This window comes from Phoca vitulina, unplaced genomic scaffold (assembly GCF_004348235.1).
Source record: "Phoca vitulina isolate PV1807 unplaced genomic scaffold, GSC_HSeal_1.0 scaffold98, whole genome shotgun sequence".
In the NCBI taxonomy this organism is placed as follows: Eukaryota; Metazoa; Chordata; class Mammalia; order Carnivora; family Phocidae; genus Phoca; species Phoca vitulina.
The window spans coordinates 1,244,409-1,260,758 of record NW_022589801.1 but is presented as its reverse complement, the minus strand read 5'-3'; the positions used below and the strand labels follow the sequence as shown (position 1 = coordinate 1,260,758).

Genomic DNA, 16,350 nt, shown 5'->3' with positions numbered 1-16,350 from the left:
TGTTATCTCTGGTCATGTAATAAACTACCCCCAAACCTAGCAGCTTCAAACAGCAAGCATGTATCATCTTCCTGTTTCTGGGAGTGAGGAATTTGGGAGCACCTCAGTGAAGTAGTTGTGGCTCAGGATCCCTCCTGAGATGGCAGTTCAGGTATCAACCCACATCTGAAGGCCTGGGCCTGCTAGATCCCCTTCAGGATGGCTCACTCATATAACTCTTGGCAAAAAGCCTTAGTTTTTGCTGGCTGTTGGCAAGAGGCCCTAGTCCTTCACCATGTCGAACCGTCCATAGGGCTGCTTTGAGTGTTGCCCCATCACGACAGCTGGTGACCCCAGAGCAGGTGATGCAAGAGAAACTACGGAGGAAGCCCCAGTGTCTTTTGTAATGGAGTCTTAGAGTCACACACCATCACTTCTGCCATATTCCATTCATAAAAAGTCACCCCCAAGGCTACGGGAATTAAGCTCCATCTCTTGAAGAGAGGAGTATCAGAGAATCTATGCACATATTTTAAAACTGCTACTGTGCTGGATGGACAAGATAGTCTAAGACTCCTGCCCTGGTGTGGAACATCTGTTCGAATGGGGAAAACAGACAGTAAGCCACTAAATAAATATACTCAGCTAGAGAGTAGTCTGAAATAGACAGGACTCCATTGCTTCTTTAGACTGGATGTTAAGGAAGGTTTCTCTGAAATGGTTTTTAAGCTTAGCAGGTAAAAGTCTTAGGGAGGAGCATTTCAGAGAGGAACAGCTAGTGCAGAGCTCTTGGGTTGGGAACAAAATGCTACTGTTGTTATTGTTATAAGAGCTGAAAAAGTGTATACAGCTAGGTGAGAAGGATATATGTGTGTATCTGTGTGTGTATACGCTTAATGTTCATAAGAAGAACCAGATACTTCTAATTTTAAGTTTCCTGGTATCTCTGGGAAATAGGCCAAAAATATTGGGCTGGGAATTACTTTTCAAATTAAGATGGTATTGGGATTCCTTAATTGACTGTATAATTTGCTTATTATTAAGTACAACTATTTTGGTTGCCGTTAGTAGCCATAAGCATCTAGAAGATTGTAGTTAGATCCAAAACTTGGTAATATCTTAATGGAAGATAAAATCTGCTAATATTTACAGGTTCAATAATTACGTGTTTTAAATTTTGTGAAAAAGCTAAAGGAAATGTCCTTAAGCTGTTTTTTAAGATTTCGTTTTAGTTTGTACTTTGATTTATTTTCTAGCTCTGGAGATTGTAACTGCACATGAAGTGACAAATATGCAAAAAAAAAAAAAAAAAAAAAAGTACTTTGCAAAGATCTTGAAGACTGTATCAAGTTAATGATAGGAAGTCAACTTACCAGAAGTGAGCATAAGTAAAGATAGGATTAACTTTGCATTAAACCACAGAAGCAGATGTTGGTAAGCTCCTTTGAGTAGGCCATTTTGTTTCACTTATTTTTTTAAAGCATCACATTATTCTCACCTTAAATACAAGTGTGACAGAATTGAGATTTCTGAAATGATGTGAGGAGCTTGGGGACTTCTCCCGTAAGAAGCATTTGTTAGGATGATTAAAATTAGCAAAGACAGAGTATCTGGAGATTGTTCAGAGGACTTAAAATGAATTGAGAAATATTTATTCAACAAAATGTATACGTGGTAAGAACAGTGTGGAAGGTCATAGCATTCAAACCTAGAGACTGTGCCCATCACCCCCATAGTTCTGCCTTGCATAATAAAAACTATTTTGGTGGGCTTGGCAGACAAGTGGATGTTCCCATCTCCCCCAGCTCACTGGGATTGGACAGCTATTCCAGTTGGATGTGGCAGACAGAGAACATTGACAGATCTCATTTTCCATAGGCTCCATGCTGTAGAGGCTTATTTTGAGTGGCTGGTGGCAATCAGGTGATGTTTGTCTCCCCTCCTGCCACCCTTTCCAAGTATGGGCATCAGAATGGGCAGCTGGTGAAAAGAACAGTCCCCTTTTCCTACACAGCTCTGTGTCCTAGAGAGCTTTTTCAGTGTACTCAGTGGCTGAGTGACAGGCCTTATATGCCCCAGCTTCCTAGGCAAAGCCTACTCTGGGTAGATTTGGCAGTCAGTGAACCTAGGGATAAGTCTAACTAAAGATGTGCAAGACCTGTACACTGAAATCTCCAAACATTACCAAGAGTAAGTAAAGAAAACCCAAATAAGTGGAGAGAGAATACTGTCTTCATGGATAAGAAGAATCAAGGTGTCAGTTCTCTCCAAATTGATCTATATATTTCAATGCAATCCAAATCAAAATCCCCACAGTCTTTTTTTTGGTAGAAATTGCCTACAATCTAGCTAATTCTGAAATTCATATGGAAATGAAAGTAACTTAAAATAGTAATAATGTAATAGAAATAATCTTTTTATTAAAGATTACTGAACATGTAGAGAACCAATAAATGGACCCATAACCAAGAAAAAAAATAGAAACGTCTAGAAATGACAGATGATGGAAGTAGCACACAGGGAATTTAGTACATCCATTATACATATTCAGTGATTTACAGGAAAACATGAATATAATGAAGGAAAAATGGACATTATAAAAAAACAAAATGGAAGCTCTGGAGCTGAAAAATACAGTTTCTGAAGTGAAAATTTCACTGAGGATTAATAACAACATAGACATTACAAAAGAAAAAGTGAATTTGAAGACATAGTGATGGAAGTAACCCAAACTGAAGCACAGGAAGAAAAAAAATGGAAAAAGAATAAACAAACCCTTGGTGACCTATGGTACAATGGCAAGCAATTTAACACGGGTGTAATTAAGTTCCAGGAATTGGGGGCGGGGGAGGGTTGTTGAAGAACTTCAGTAAACCCAGTGCACAAATAACATGAAGAAAACCACACCAAGTCACATAATATTCCAGTTGCTGAAAACCAGTGACAAATTGAAAAGCAGCCAGGAAGAAATAAATTACATGTAGGGATACAAAAGCTAAGAATGACTGCTGGCTCTTCATCAAAGACAGTGCAAACCCAAAATCAGCAAAATGGCATCTTTAAAATATCAAAAGAAAAAACTGTCAACTCAGGTTATTATATCCAGCAGAAATATCCTCCACAAATACACTTCCAGACAAAAGCTAAGAATGTGTGTCACTATAAGAAATACTAAGGCAGTTCCTTTATATTCTGAAGGTATAACCATTACAGATGAAAACACAGCTCTAGACACAATAATGAAGATCACCAAAAAGGTGAAAATATGTGGATAAATATAAAAGACATGTTTTCTCATTAAAAAAATTTTTTGAGATAATTGACTTTTAAAAACAAAAATAATTACAATGTTTTATGGAATTGGTAACTTGTATACATTACATGTATGATGATAGCACAAAGGACAAGAGGAGGGAAAACTGAGTTGTAAAGTTCTTACATATATGTAAAGTGGTATAATATTATTTGGAGTTAGGCTGTGATAAGATGAAACAAATACTGGAAGATTAATTAAAATCATTTCAAAAGAAAAACCCAAAGAGATCTAACAGATAAAGCAGTCATGGATATAAAGTGGAATACTAAAAGAATACTTGATCTGAAGGAAGGCAGATAAAGAAGACAAAAGGAATAAAAAGCAGATGGAAAAAATTGAAAACAAATAGCAAGATGGTAGACTGAAATCAACTATATCAAAAATTAGAATAAATGTGAACAGTTTCAAAACAGTTGTATTAAAAAAGAAAGATCCAAGCATATGCCGTCTATAAGAAATGTACTTTAGTTTTCAAATTACATTTACTTTTTTTACCTTTTATTTTATAATAATTTTAGTTTAGAGAAAAAATGCAAAAATAGTACAAAGAATTCCCATATACCCTTGACCTATGTTCCCTCCTTATTTACCATTTTGCATTTACTTTATCATTTATTATCTTCCTCTCTACCTCTTCTCTCCTTCCTTTTTCTTCCCTCCCTTGTCCTATCTGTCCTACTATATATACATATAATGTATATGTAATTATTTTTCTGAATTTTTTGAGAATCAGTTATAGTTACTCATTTACTCCTAAAAACCTCAGTGTATATTTCTCATAAAGAGGGACATAATTTTATAAAAGCAGAGAATACGTATCAAAATCAGTAAATTAACACTGACACGCATAGTATCATTTAATCTATAAACTTTATTTTAATTTGTCAATTGTCCCATTATTGGGACAATTTTTTTTTTTTTTTTTTTTTAAGATTTTATTTATTTGACAAAGAGAAAAAAAGCGCACACAAGCAGGGGTAGCAGCAGAGGGAGAGGGAGAAGCAGGCTCTCCACTGAGCAGGGAGCCTGATGTGGGGCTCAGTCCCAGGATGCTGGGATCATGACCTGAACCGAAGGCAGCTGCTTAACCAACTGAGCTACCCAGGCACCCCTAGGGACAATTTTTATTTTAAAAAAGAAAAGAAATTTTGGTCCAAGCCTCAAGCTGGTATCAGTCATATTTAATTTTCAGGCCTGTTTAGTCTCAACTTTAATGTGGAACAGTTGATTTGTCTTTTTTATGATCTTGACTTTTTTTTTTTTTTTTTTAAGTAGAGGCCATTTATTTTAAAAGGAGAGGCCAACATCCTAGTTTGGGTTTTCTCATTGTTCATTTTAGATTATGCATTTTTGGCAGGAGTATCACTTAAATTTGTGTCCTGCTCAGTTCATCTGATTATCAAGAGGCACAAGGTGTCTATTTATTCCACTTTTCCTTTGTAATTCATAAATACCTTGCAAAGGAGTACCTTGAAACCATGTAAATATGCTCTTTGGCATCAGACTCACTAGTTACAGCATCCACTGGTGAGTCTGCCTGGAAATTACTGCTTTGGTGATTTTTTTTTAATTCTATCTTTTTTTCTGTTTTTTGTTTGTTGTTGACATTCTAATGCAAGGAAGCTATAAGGTAAAGGTCAAAGTTCATTTTTATCTGTATAGATATCCAATTATTTCACCACCATTTGTTGCAAAAACTATCTTTTTCCAATTGAATTACCTTAGCACTGTTATTATAAATCAATTGACCATATGTTTGGGGCTATTCTGTATGATTTTCACATGTCCCCATTCATTGAACACTTCCTTACTTTCTGAAACATCAAGATGTTCGAGGCTTATTTCATAATATTCCTGCCGCAGCCCTGGAACATCCCACTTCTTCAGAGACTTGTGCTTCATTTTAGTGGAGGATATTATCTGTATGCTGTGTGTACTTACTGCTGCTGGGGAATCGTTGCAACTGAGGTGTCATTGTCTCTAGACCTTGTTAGAGTTAGGAAGAAATGTTTGTGCATACATTTCTGTATCTATGTATATTAAAAACCATGAGTTGTTACTGATAACTCCAGTTTTAATATAGCACCACAGTGGTGTTCTGCCCTTCCCCTTTTTGTTTCTGTGTATTCTCCAGCAATGAGAAATCTGGCTCTAGTTATCCACAGAATATAGACTTGATTGCTCAATACTAGAATACAAATAAATTTGTTTAAGATTGGTTAACTCATACCACCATGAAAAACAAACCTACTAGTTGGAAGTACAGCGTTTAGAATTTATTATCTTGTTCAGTTTGAATATATATGTTCAAAATATTTTACTCAAAATTTACATGTGTTGTGTTCTTCACCTTTCTCTCCATCCTTCTCCACTCCATCCTTCCTCCACCCCATCCTTCCTCCACCCTCATCTGCATTGTGGTTATGTTCATTCCGAAGAAAGTTTGGCTCTTTGGTTTCTGGTTTTGTTTTTTTTTTTCCCATTTGAGATTTTTTTTTACCTCTATTTTAAAGACTCACTCATTTTAAATATATGAAACAGTAGAATTCAAAAAGTCAAAACTATACAAAAGTGTCAAACACGTGAATTTTTTTATACCTCTCTTCTGCAAAAGGAAGCATAGTATAGGCTTTTTTATTCATTTAATCTACTTAAAAATATGTCCTATAGAGACCTTTCTCATTATTTTTATGGACTGCAACATACCATATTATGTGGATGTGGATTATATATGAGCAATTTGTTTCTAGTATTTTGCAGTTGCAAACAGTGCTTCAAAGAATAGCCTTGTATATATGTATTTTCATATTTTTGAAAGTTATCTGCAGAACAGATTCCTACAAATAGGATTTCTGAGTCAAAAGATAAGTGCATATGTAATTTGTATTGTTGAAAGTACATGGTTAGGGTAAATTCCTAGACATGGGAGTGGTGAGTCAAAAGGTAAATGCATATGTAGTTTTGTTAGTGTTGCCAAATTCTCTTTCAAGAGCTGCGCCAATTTGCATACCCCTCATCAGTGAATTAGAGTCACTATTTTCCTACAGAATATGTTATACTTTTTAATTTTTGTCAATCTAATAGATCAGAAATTCTGTCATCATAGTTTTAGTTTGTCTTTCTCTAGTTATAAGTGAGGTTGTATATCTTTCTGCATATTTTATGCCATGTTTATATTTATCCTTTGATATTGTCTGTCTGTGTTTATTCTCTATATTTTTCCATAGGACCTTTGATCTTTATTTCTTCCATTTTAAACCCTTTCTTATTAGAGGTAGTAGTCCTGAGTTGCCAATATTTTCTCCCTGTTGGTCAGGGAGATTTGATTTTGAAGAATGCACTTTGAGTATAAAAATTCAAGTAAGTTAAAAGTAAAAAGATGGGGTGGGGAATAACACTATCAGACCAATTAGACTTTAGGACAGGGAATATTATCAGAGGTAAAGAGAGACATTTTATCATTATAAAAGAGAGAATTCATCATGAAGATGCAACAGTCCTAAGTCTCTATAAGCCTAGTATCAGAGCTCCCAAATGCATGAAGAAAAAATAAACAGACAAATTCACAACTATAAATTCACAGTTATAGTTGGAGATTTCAACACTTATCTGTCAATAACTGACAAACAGAAAATCAGTAAGGGTATAAAAGACTTGAACAACACTGTCAACGAACTTAACCTTGTAGATATTTTTCTTTGTAGATATTTATTAAACACTGCACCCAGCAATCACAGATTATGTTCTTTGACATAGCAGAATTAGAAATCATTAACAATTTGAGAAATTGAAATGAAAGCATGTGACAGAATTCAACATCTGTTCATGATTTAAAACACTCAGCAGACTAGAAATAGAAAGAATTTCCTCAGTCTGATAAAGAGCATCTATGGGGAAAAAAAAAAAAAAGCCAGCATGATACTTATGGTAAAAGATTGAATGCTTTCTTTCTATTGAGCAAGACAGGGATGTCCACTTTCATCACTTCTACTCAGTATTGTACTGGATGTGCTGGTCAGTACATTAAGTCAGTACAAAAAATAGAAATAAGAGGCATCGTTTGGGAAGGAAGAAGAGAAAGGTGTTTGTCTACAAATAACATGATTGTATAGAAGATCCTAAAGAAATACCCAAAAAGCTATGAGAATAAGTGAATTTAGTAAGATTGAAAAGTATATGGTCAATATCAGAAATTCTATTTTTGTATTACAGGTGCAGAAGTAGGGCACCTGGGTGGCTTAGTTGGTTAAGTATCTGCCTTCAGCACAGGTCATGATCTGGAGTCCCGGGATTGAGACCCACATCGGGCTCCCTGCTCAGTGGGGAGTCTGCTTCTCCCTCTGCCCCTCACTCCACTCTCATGCTTGCTCTCTCAAATAAATAAAAATCTTAAAAAAAAGAAAAAGTGCAAAAGTAAAATGTTACAGAAAAATGCCATTTACAGTAGCCTCAAAAGATGTTACATACTTGAAGATAAATTTATGAAAAAAACTTTGAAATCCATACACTGAAAGCTATAATTGACCCTTGAACCATGTGGGGGTTAGGGGCACCAACCCCCCGTGCATTTGAAAATCCACATATAATTTTGACTTTCTAAAAACTTAACTAGTGATAGCCTAATGTTGACCGGAAGCCTTACTGATAACATGAACAGTTAATTAACATATATGTTGTATGTTTTGTGTATTATGTGCTGTATTCTTACAATAAAGTAAGCTAGAAAAAATATTATTCAGAAAACCTTAAGGAAGAGAAAATACATTTAAAGTAGTATACTGTAAAAAATCCACATATAAGTGGACCCATGCAGTTCAAACCCATGTTGTTTAAGGACCAACTGTATATTGTTTCTCTTAAAGTTATTCCATAAATCCAGCATGCTTTCTTTTTCTCCTTCTGTTTTCTTTTTGCTCCTCTTGTTGGATAATTTCAAATGACCTTTCAGTTCATTGATTCTTTCTTTTGATTGGTCAGATCTGTTGTTGAAGCTCTGTATTGAATTCTTCAGTCCAGTCATTGTGTATTCTTCATCTCTAGGATTTCTGTTTGGTTGTTGTTTTACAAACAACTGGTTGTTTTTTGGTTGTTTTTATATATTAAATATAACTCATTTAATAGGAGTCCTCTTTCTTTGTTGAACTTTTCATTTCATTCATGCATTTTTTAAAATTTTGTTTAATTGTCTGTGTGTCCTTGCAGAGACAGTTCTTTAGTCAACTTAACTTGGGGTTCTTGATGAGTCAGCTGATTGTGTCCATGGGCAAGTGGGGCTTACTATCCAGGTCTCTGGCCAAGGATGTTAATGGACCTCTGATGTCAGCAGGGTTGCCACTGGCTGGGAACAGTTGGATAGGACTACTGACTTGGTTCCCTGTCCATGCACAACTGGAACATGGCCTCCACAGTGCCTGGATTTTCTGCTTATGCTTCTTAGTTGGGCAGGACTGGGTGCTATACTCAGCAGTTAGGCAAGACTATGAATTTGCTTCCCTGCCCAGATGAGGCCATAAAACAGGTTCCATAACCATTATGACTTGATGGCTGGGGACCTGAATCTAACAAAGCTGCCCACCAAGCTCCCTGGCCAGACGGGACCACCAGCTCAGCTCTGCAGGTGAGCTGAGCCACTGGCTGAGTTCTCTGCTCAAGTGTCATTTTAAGCAGGGCTACAGGTTGAGCTATGCAGCTTCCCAGTTGTTCTAGTTATGCTTACTGGTTGGGTGGGGCTGGAGGTTATATTCAATCCTAGGCAGGTCTTTTAATTTGCTTCCCAGCCCTGGTGAGGCTGTAAAACAGGCTTGTGGCTGGTACGGCTCATTGGGTGGGGACCCAAATCATGTGGCATTGTCCACTAAGATCCCTGGCCAGACAGGGCCACTAGCTTAACTTTGCAGATGGGCACAGCCACTGGCTAAGATCTCCACTTGGGTGTTGTTGCAAGGAGGAGGGTGGTCTGCCAAATGCTGGTTGCTGTATATCCTGTCCTCCCCCGGATCCCAGTATGATCTCCAGTGGTCAAGTCCCCTTTCTTGTGACAAGGCCCAAGTGGGCCTTCTGGGAAGCAACCCATTACACTGAGGGAGCTGGGTATCCACTTTGGTCTCTTTCCCTCTGGAGACACTGTAGGCCCAGGAGACCCTTTTACTGTGGCTCTGTGCCTGCCTTGGAGAGGTGATGTGATCAGAGTGTAGCCACTCCTCTTACCTTTCTGATGCACTGTCCTTTTCAGTCTCTGTGGTCCAGGAGGGTTCTTCACCCTCACCCCTGTGTTCTGGAATTTTCACAACAGCTTCTTGTCCATGGATAGTTGCTAATTGATCTTCTTGTGAAGGGGACTGAAATTAGCAACAACCTATATCACCATCTCAATGACATCACTCCCCAAAAGACACCATTTGTAATAGGAAAAGGAGGGACAGGGAGAAGATATTCACAGTACATATATTTGATAAAGGACATGTATCTAGAATCTGTAAAGAACTCTTATAACTCAGTAAGAAAAACATGCCAATATAAAAACTTTGAATAGACACTTTACAAAAGAAGATATCTAGTTGGACTATAAATAAATGAAATGATGTTCAACATTATTAGTCCTTAGAGAAATGCAAATTTAAGCTAATATGTATAATATATATAATTTTTCTTAAGTCACTTATTTTTAGCTGTCTAATAAAAATCATATTTGAAACTATTTTGAACTATTGATGACTTTGAAAGTTTTATTTGTTAAGGTACTTTTGTCCCCTCTTATTTCTGCTTGCAGTGCTTATTGTGGATCAAGATGGCAAAAGTAGTTCTCGAATATGTGAAACACTGGTTTCTGGGCTTCAGACTAGATGTAAGGAATCGCATTATGGCGGTAGGGCCCTGGAATCTGCTTTTCTACAAGCGTTTCTATAGCTGATTAAGGTGTAGGTAGACCACAAAGCATCCTTTGAGAAATACTGGACCAAAGAGTACCTTTTGTTTCTGTAGTAATTGCCTTTAGGAAAACATTTAAAATTTCCTAGTTTAAAAAAATTCCCAAACCTCCACGAAGCCTTTATTTGCTTTATTGGGGAGCTACCTGCTGAACTTTAACCTGACAGTCCACCAAGCACCGTAGACCATGGCCCACAAGATTTCTTGTATCTTTCCAGTCGTTCCCTTGCTTGAAGTCAGGGAATAGTCTTTTTGCATCTCCTTATCCCCAAGTAAATAATAAGAATACAAATATTTGAGACTTTCAAACAAATACAATCACTGGAAAGCATAAAATCATTCAATATACTATTATAACGTCTCAGATTCTGTTTCTTTGAAATTGGCAGAGTACCATTTTTCACATTACTTCTGCCCCAGTTTCTTTTTCAACATTAAAGATTTGCAAACTTTGTTTCTGTTATTAAAATGCTAAACAATGCCATCCCCTTTTAAAATAAGCATAGTAGCAAACATCTTAGCTGTGGATACATGATAGCTGTTATTGAATTTTTGTTGTTTTGTTTTTTAAATAAGTTTATACCTATGACAACTGGTGTTGTACCCACTGAAATACTAAACTGTTCCTTAGACATAAATCTGCTATTGTTTTGAAAATACACATTTATTTATGAGGGAATCATCTTTTATGCATTGGTCCTTCTCTCGTATTTTGTAAGAAATCTGTAAAGAACAATTGTTGGACACTGCTGGACACTGCTTCTGTGGAGCATTTTTTGGGAGGTCTTAGCCCAAACAAGGCATAAAAAATGAAAACAAGGTCTAAGGATTTAAAAGGAAGAAATACAATTGTTGTTACTTGCAGATGATTTATCTACAGAGGTAACCCAAAGTATTGATTATTTTGGCAGCACATATAGTGCCGGCAAAATCTAAAGGTATCTAGAGACAAACTGTTAGAATTAACTTGCCAGGGATGCCTGGGTGGCTCAGTTGGTTAAGCGACTGCCTTCGGCTCGGGTCATGATCCTGGAGTCCCGGGATCGACTCCTGCATTGGGCTCCCTGCTCAGCAGGGAGTCTGCTTCTCCCTCTGACCTTCCCCCCTCTCGTGTGCACGCGCTCTCTCTCTCTCTCTCATTCTCTCTCTCTCAAATAAATAAATCTTTAAAAAAAAAAAGAATTAACTTGTCAAAGTGACTTGGGGTAGAAGATCAGTACACAAAAATCAGTAACTTTTTAATAGAAAGCAATACCCAGGTATATCCAGCTGCCTACTTGACATCGCATCTAGATAGGACATCTCAAATTTAAATGTTTAAGACAATAAATACACTTGAACATCTAACCCATCTATCCTTCCTCATCTCTAACCCACTCTTCCCATGTCATAACTCTGTATCCAATTTCTCAGGCCAAAATTTTAGAATTAAGTCATCCTTGGTTTCTCTCCTTTCTCTCACATTCCAAAATCAATCCATCAGCATGGCCTGTTGCCTTTAGCTTCCACATATATTCGGAAAAGAGCCACTTCTCACCACCCTGCCTTGTAATCCCCCTAGACCACTGCTACCATCCCCTCTTGTCTGGACTACTGCAGGACTTCCTACTTCTACTTTGGGGCTCCTACAATCTGTTCTTGACACAGTATCCAGAATTAACCTTTTCAGATGTGTCAGATCATGTTACTCCCTTGTGGAAGACACTATAGAGGCTTTTTGTTACACTTAGAATAAAATCCAGATTCCTGCAAGGAGACTTGGCCTTTGTACTTCTCTGATCTCAGCCCCTCCTTTCCCCCCCCTCCCGTCACTCTGGCCACTTCAGCCCTCTTGCTCCTCAGCATGCCAAGTAGATCTCCTTTCTCTCCCCAGATCTCCACCATTCAGGTCTCAGCTCGAACGACCCTCCTCAGAGAGACCTTCTCTGTTCCTACTGTGTTTGGTTTGTCCTTATTTATCCCTTATTACCTACTATGTTCTACTTTTGTCTCCCCTATTGGGATGTTAGTGCCTTCAGAGCAGGCTCTTTGCTTTGTTTCCGTACCCCCGGCCACTAGAGAGCTCCCTTGCATTCGTTATATTTGTGTTGAATCAACACCATGTATATGGTTTTGTTTTGTTTTTTTCTTACCTTGGCTGGCCACTTCAGACATTTCCATGTGCAATTTGGGGAATAGATTCTAAGTTCTGTGACAGGAAAAAAAAAAAACTGTATCTTAATCTAATGCAGTCAGTTCAGTGTTTATATATATGAATTAATGACATACACATTTACTTCATGCATTATCCTTTACTCCCTTGATTGGATTAAGATTTTATCGTTTGGGTTTCACACCCTTGAAACTAATGAGCTAATCAGCATCTCTTATTTTAAAGGTGCCAGAGAGTGTCCTTTTTATATCATGCCTAAGAGCAGAAATCAAGAGGGAGTAGATTCTGTACCTCTTGCTGAGTGGCTCCTGTCTTGGGAGAACTGTGCCACCTTTGTCCCAGTGTCTTTAGATTTATGCTTTATTAAGTAGAATCTTACATTTGCTGTTTTCCTCCTTGTTTGTTTTTCCTTTTTTCTCTTCAGCATATGTAGAGGGATTATCAAGCTAAAAACATCTTAAGATCCTATTACTTTTAGTGCTTCGATTCTACTACTCAGACTATTTCATCTTTAAATAGTCTAAGCTAGGGGCGCCTGGGTGGTTCAGTCATTAAGCATCTGCCTTCGGCTCAGGTCATGATCCCAGGGTCCTGGGATCTAGCCCCGTGTCAGGCTCCCTGCTCGGCGGGAAGCCTGCTTCTCCCTCTCCCACTCCCCCTGCTTGTGTTCCCTCTCTCGCTGTCTCTGTCAAATAAATAAATTTTAAAAATCTTTAATAAATACATAGTCTAAGCTATTTAAAGAACCGAGTTAAAGCTAAATTTCCTACATATTCTGAATGTCCTTGCCTGTTTCTAATGTATGTCCTATATTTCCTGAATTAAATTACTATATCATTTGAAGCTGTGTTCTTCTGAATTATATTGATGGAAGTAAAGTTTTACAGAATGGTTTTGCTCTAACATCATTTCTTAAAATATTATCTACTATTTAGAAACTTCAGTGGCTTACTGAATTTCTGACTTTCTCAGTACTTAAACAGATGACCTGAGGCATGTGGACACCCCCCCATCCCCCCCAGGGTATTTCTATGTTGCATCATTGTTAGGTCATGGCGAGGACTAGGCTTGCTGTTCAGAAATTGGTTTTAGTGAGAAGTTCTAGTATCAAGTGGGATAGTGAGAAATAATACTCAAATAGATCAGTGTGTTCTAAACTCTCAGATGAAAAAGATATTTCAGTTCTTAAAAGTTTCTATCCCACAAAATTCATTTTTGTTTAGTTCCTTTGCCACTCTAGTTAAAATGTGATTGTGGTTTTTGTCTGTATACTGTATTGTCTGCCAAGTATGTGTAGTTGTGTTGACTATTGTTCATTGTGCATGTATCAAAAAAGAAAATCTAAGCATATAAAGATATATTGTTATCAACTATTTCAACAAATTAATTTCAACATTGAGTCTACCTGAGCATTTTCTGTTTTCATATACCTTTGAATAGGAAAAATACTCTCCTTTTTTTTTTTCATTTTTAAAAACACACATTTATTGATTTCCTCTATTAAGAAAAGTAATGCACATTCCCAATAGAAGATTAGACTACACTTAAAGATACTTTGTTGTGACAAAACTCAAGTGTCTGACTTCAGTTTTGGGGTATATATTTTTTAAAGAATTGTTTCTTATACTCTTTTCTTTTTACTTACAGTATATCTCTGTACCGGGGTAATTGCAGACCTATACGATTTGAGCCACCAATGCTGGATTTCCATGAACAGTAAGTTTAAAATTTTCAGACCATAGTTTCCCATTAAAGTATAATGTGTATTTTATGCATTTATTTGTCTTGCTTTTTACCTGTGTTATCTCTCTGAGAAAGTCACATTTTCAAGTACAGGAAAACAATGTTGTTGAATGCAGTTTGAAATGGGAAATCCTGGGGCGCCTGGGTGGCTCAGTTGGTTAAGCAACTGCCTTCGGCTCAGGTCATGATCCTGGAGTCCCTGGATCGAGTCCCGCATCGGGCTCCCTGCTTGGCGAGGAGTCTGCTTCTCCCTCTAACCCTCCCCCCTCTCATGTAATCTTTCTCTCTCTCATTCTCGCTCTCTCAAATAAATAAATAAATCTTAAAAAAAAAAAAAAAAAAAAAAAAAGAAATGGGAAATCCCCCTCCTTGTGTGCACTCTCTCTGGCAAATAAATAAATAAAATCTTTAAAACAAAACAAAACAAAAAAGAAAGAAAGAAAATGGGAAGCAAGTATCTATTATGAGTCTAACATATAATATTAACTTTTGAAGTTTGAAAAATACCCACCTAATAAAGTCCCTGGTTCAAAGGATCCTATCTTCAGAAGCAGCATAAAACTTTTCGGTTACTTTTCTGATTAGTAATTCATTTCCACTTCTATTTAAAATTTTCCGTGCGGATATAGAAAGATGTATTATTTATTTGTTTGCATGTGCTTTTAAAGTACAGACTTCTATACGTCACCAAATAAGTAGTATTATCACTAACCCAAAAGAGCAAACAAAAGAAAATCCTGCAGAAAGACGTGGTTCAACCACAGAATTGCTTCCTCAAACCATATTTCTGGCTTCCCTTCTACCTCTGAGCCTCAGGTTTTGCACATCTCAGATACACTGAGGAAAAGACAAGTCTTCACCTGTATTTGGTTCCAATCTAATTCAGCAAGTAGATAAAGAAAAACTCTTAGTGCTAGAGCACGTAAGTGCTAGAGCAATGCCACTCTGGTAAACTAGCAGGAAAAAAAAAGAATTCAAAAGGGAAGTGGTGGAGAAACTGTATATAGATCTATTTGATTCAGTAAGTGAAAATTATAATTTTCTTTAATGTTGTCAGAGTTGTAATTAACCATTTTTTACTAGTAAACACATGAAGTTTAAATAATTTATTTACAATCTCAAACCTGGAATAATCAAATACACTAATTATATTTGTACAGAACCATGGTAGAATAGCTAGCATAAAAAGCAAGATATCTGATAGCGACTCCCATCTTTTAAGACTATATTCCTACAGAGATCATGGATTTTAGGGGTAACAGTGCAGAGAGAAGTTTGTATGGTTCTTTGTGCAATTCTAGATGGAATCAGTATTTTGGAATAGCCATTATGTAAGTAAAAGTGACTTCTGGGTGTTAGATTTAAAGACCATAATATTTAGATGGGGAACATATCACTATCATTTCTGTCTTACAAAAATGGTTTAGGGGGGCGCCTGGGTGGCTCAGTTGGTTAAGCGTCTGCCTTCGGCTCAGGTCGTGATCCCAGGGTATTGGGTTTGAGCCCCACATCGAGCTCCCTGCTCAGCGGGGAGCCTGCTTCTCCCTCTCCCTCTGCTGCTCCCCCTGCCTGTGCGCACTCTCTCTCTCTGACAAGTAAATAAATAAAATCTTAAAAAAAAAACAAAAAACAGTTTAGGTATACAATGTCAAGATTGCAAGGAACATAAAGTAGAGGCCTTAAGCCAGTCACAATAATGTGTAACCCACAGTCTCCTTCTCTCAAATGCAAGATATTTAATGAAACATGGCACATATTTTGATCTCCATAAAAGTTCATTATTTTCTAACTATTAGTGAGTTTTCTGTCTACAGTAAAATTCTCTTAGAGTATGTTCGCTCACCCTAGAGGGGCCCAGAACAGAGACTAACAAACTCTGTTCTGAGACTAGGGCATAAGCTGTATTTCTGGTGCTGCATGAGGGCTAGGAGAGGAGGTTGGCATACAACACCAAAATCATTAGTCTCAAACACAGAGTATTCTTACTTGGAAAGCTTAGCAGCAACCATTCTAGGGAGATCTTGTCAAAAATTCTACCCAGCTGTTGTTTACTTCATAATTTGATTTTTGAGAGAGTTGTACACATTTTATATATCACTTGAGATAAAGACATTTTCAGCTGTACAAAATGCCTGAATTGAAATTGGGAATTTCTATTCCAAATGATCGCTCCCTGGACTCTTTAAATAATGCCCCACCCTGGAAATAGGAGAAATTGAGGTAAGGTCATGAA

The 16,350-nt window shown here is 37.1% G+C and overlaps 1 protein-coding gene across 1 annotated transcript in view; it reads left to right on the top strand.

Annotated features, from left to right (window-relative positions):
- TMEM131 (transmembrane protein 131) overlaps positions 1–16,350 on the top strand; it is a 239,251-nt gene that overhangs the window by 92,149 nt on the left and 130,752 nt on the right. Inside the window, exon 4 of the mRNA XM_032397376.1 lies at positions 14,022–14,090. Within this exon, the coding sequence (XP_032253267.1) occupies positions 14,022–14,090 (69 nt within the window). The remainder of the gene's footprint in view (positions 1–14,021; positions 14,091–16,350) is intronic.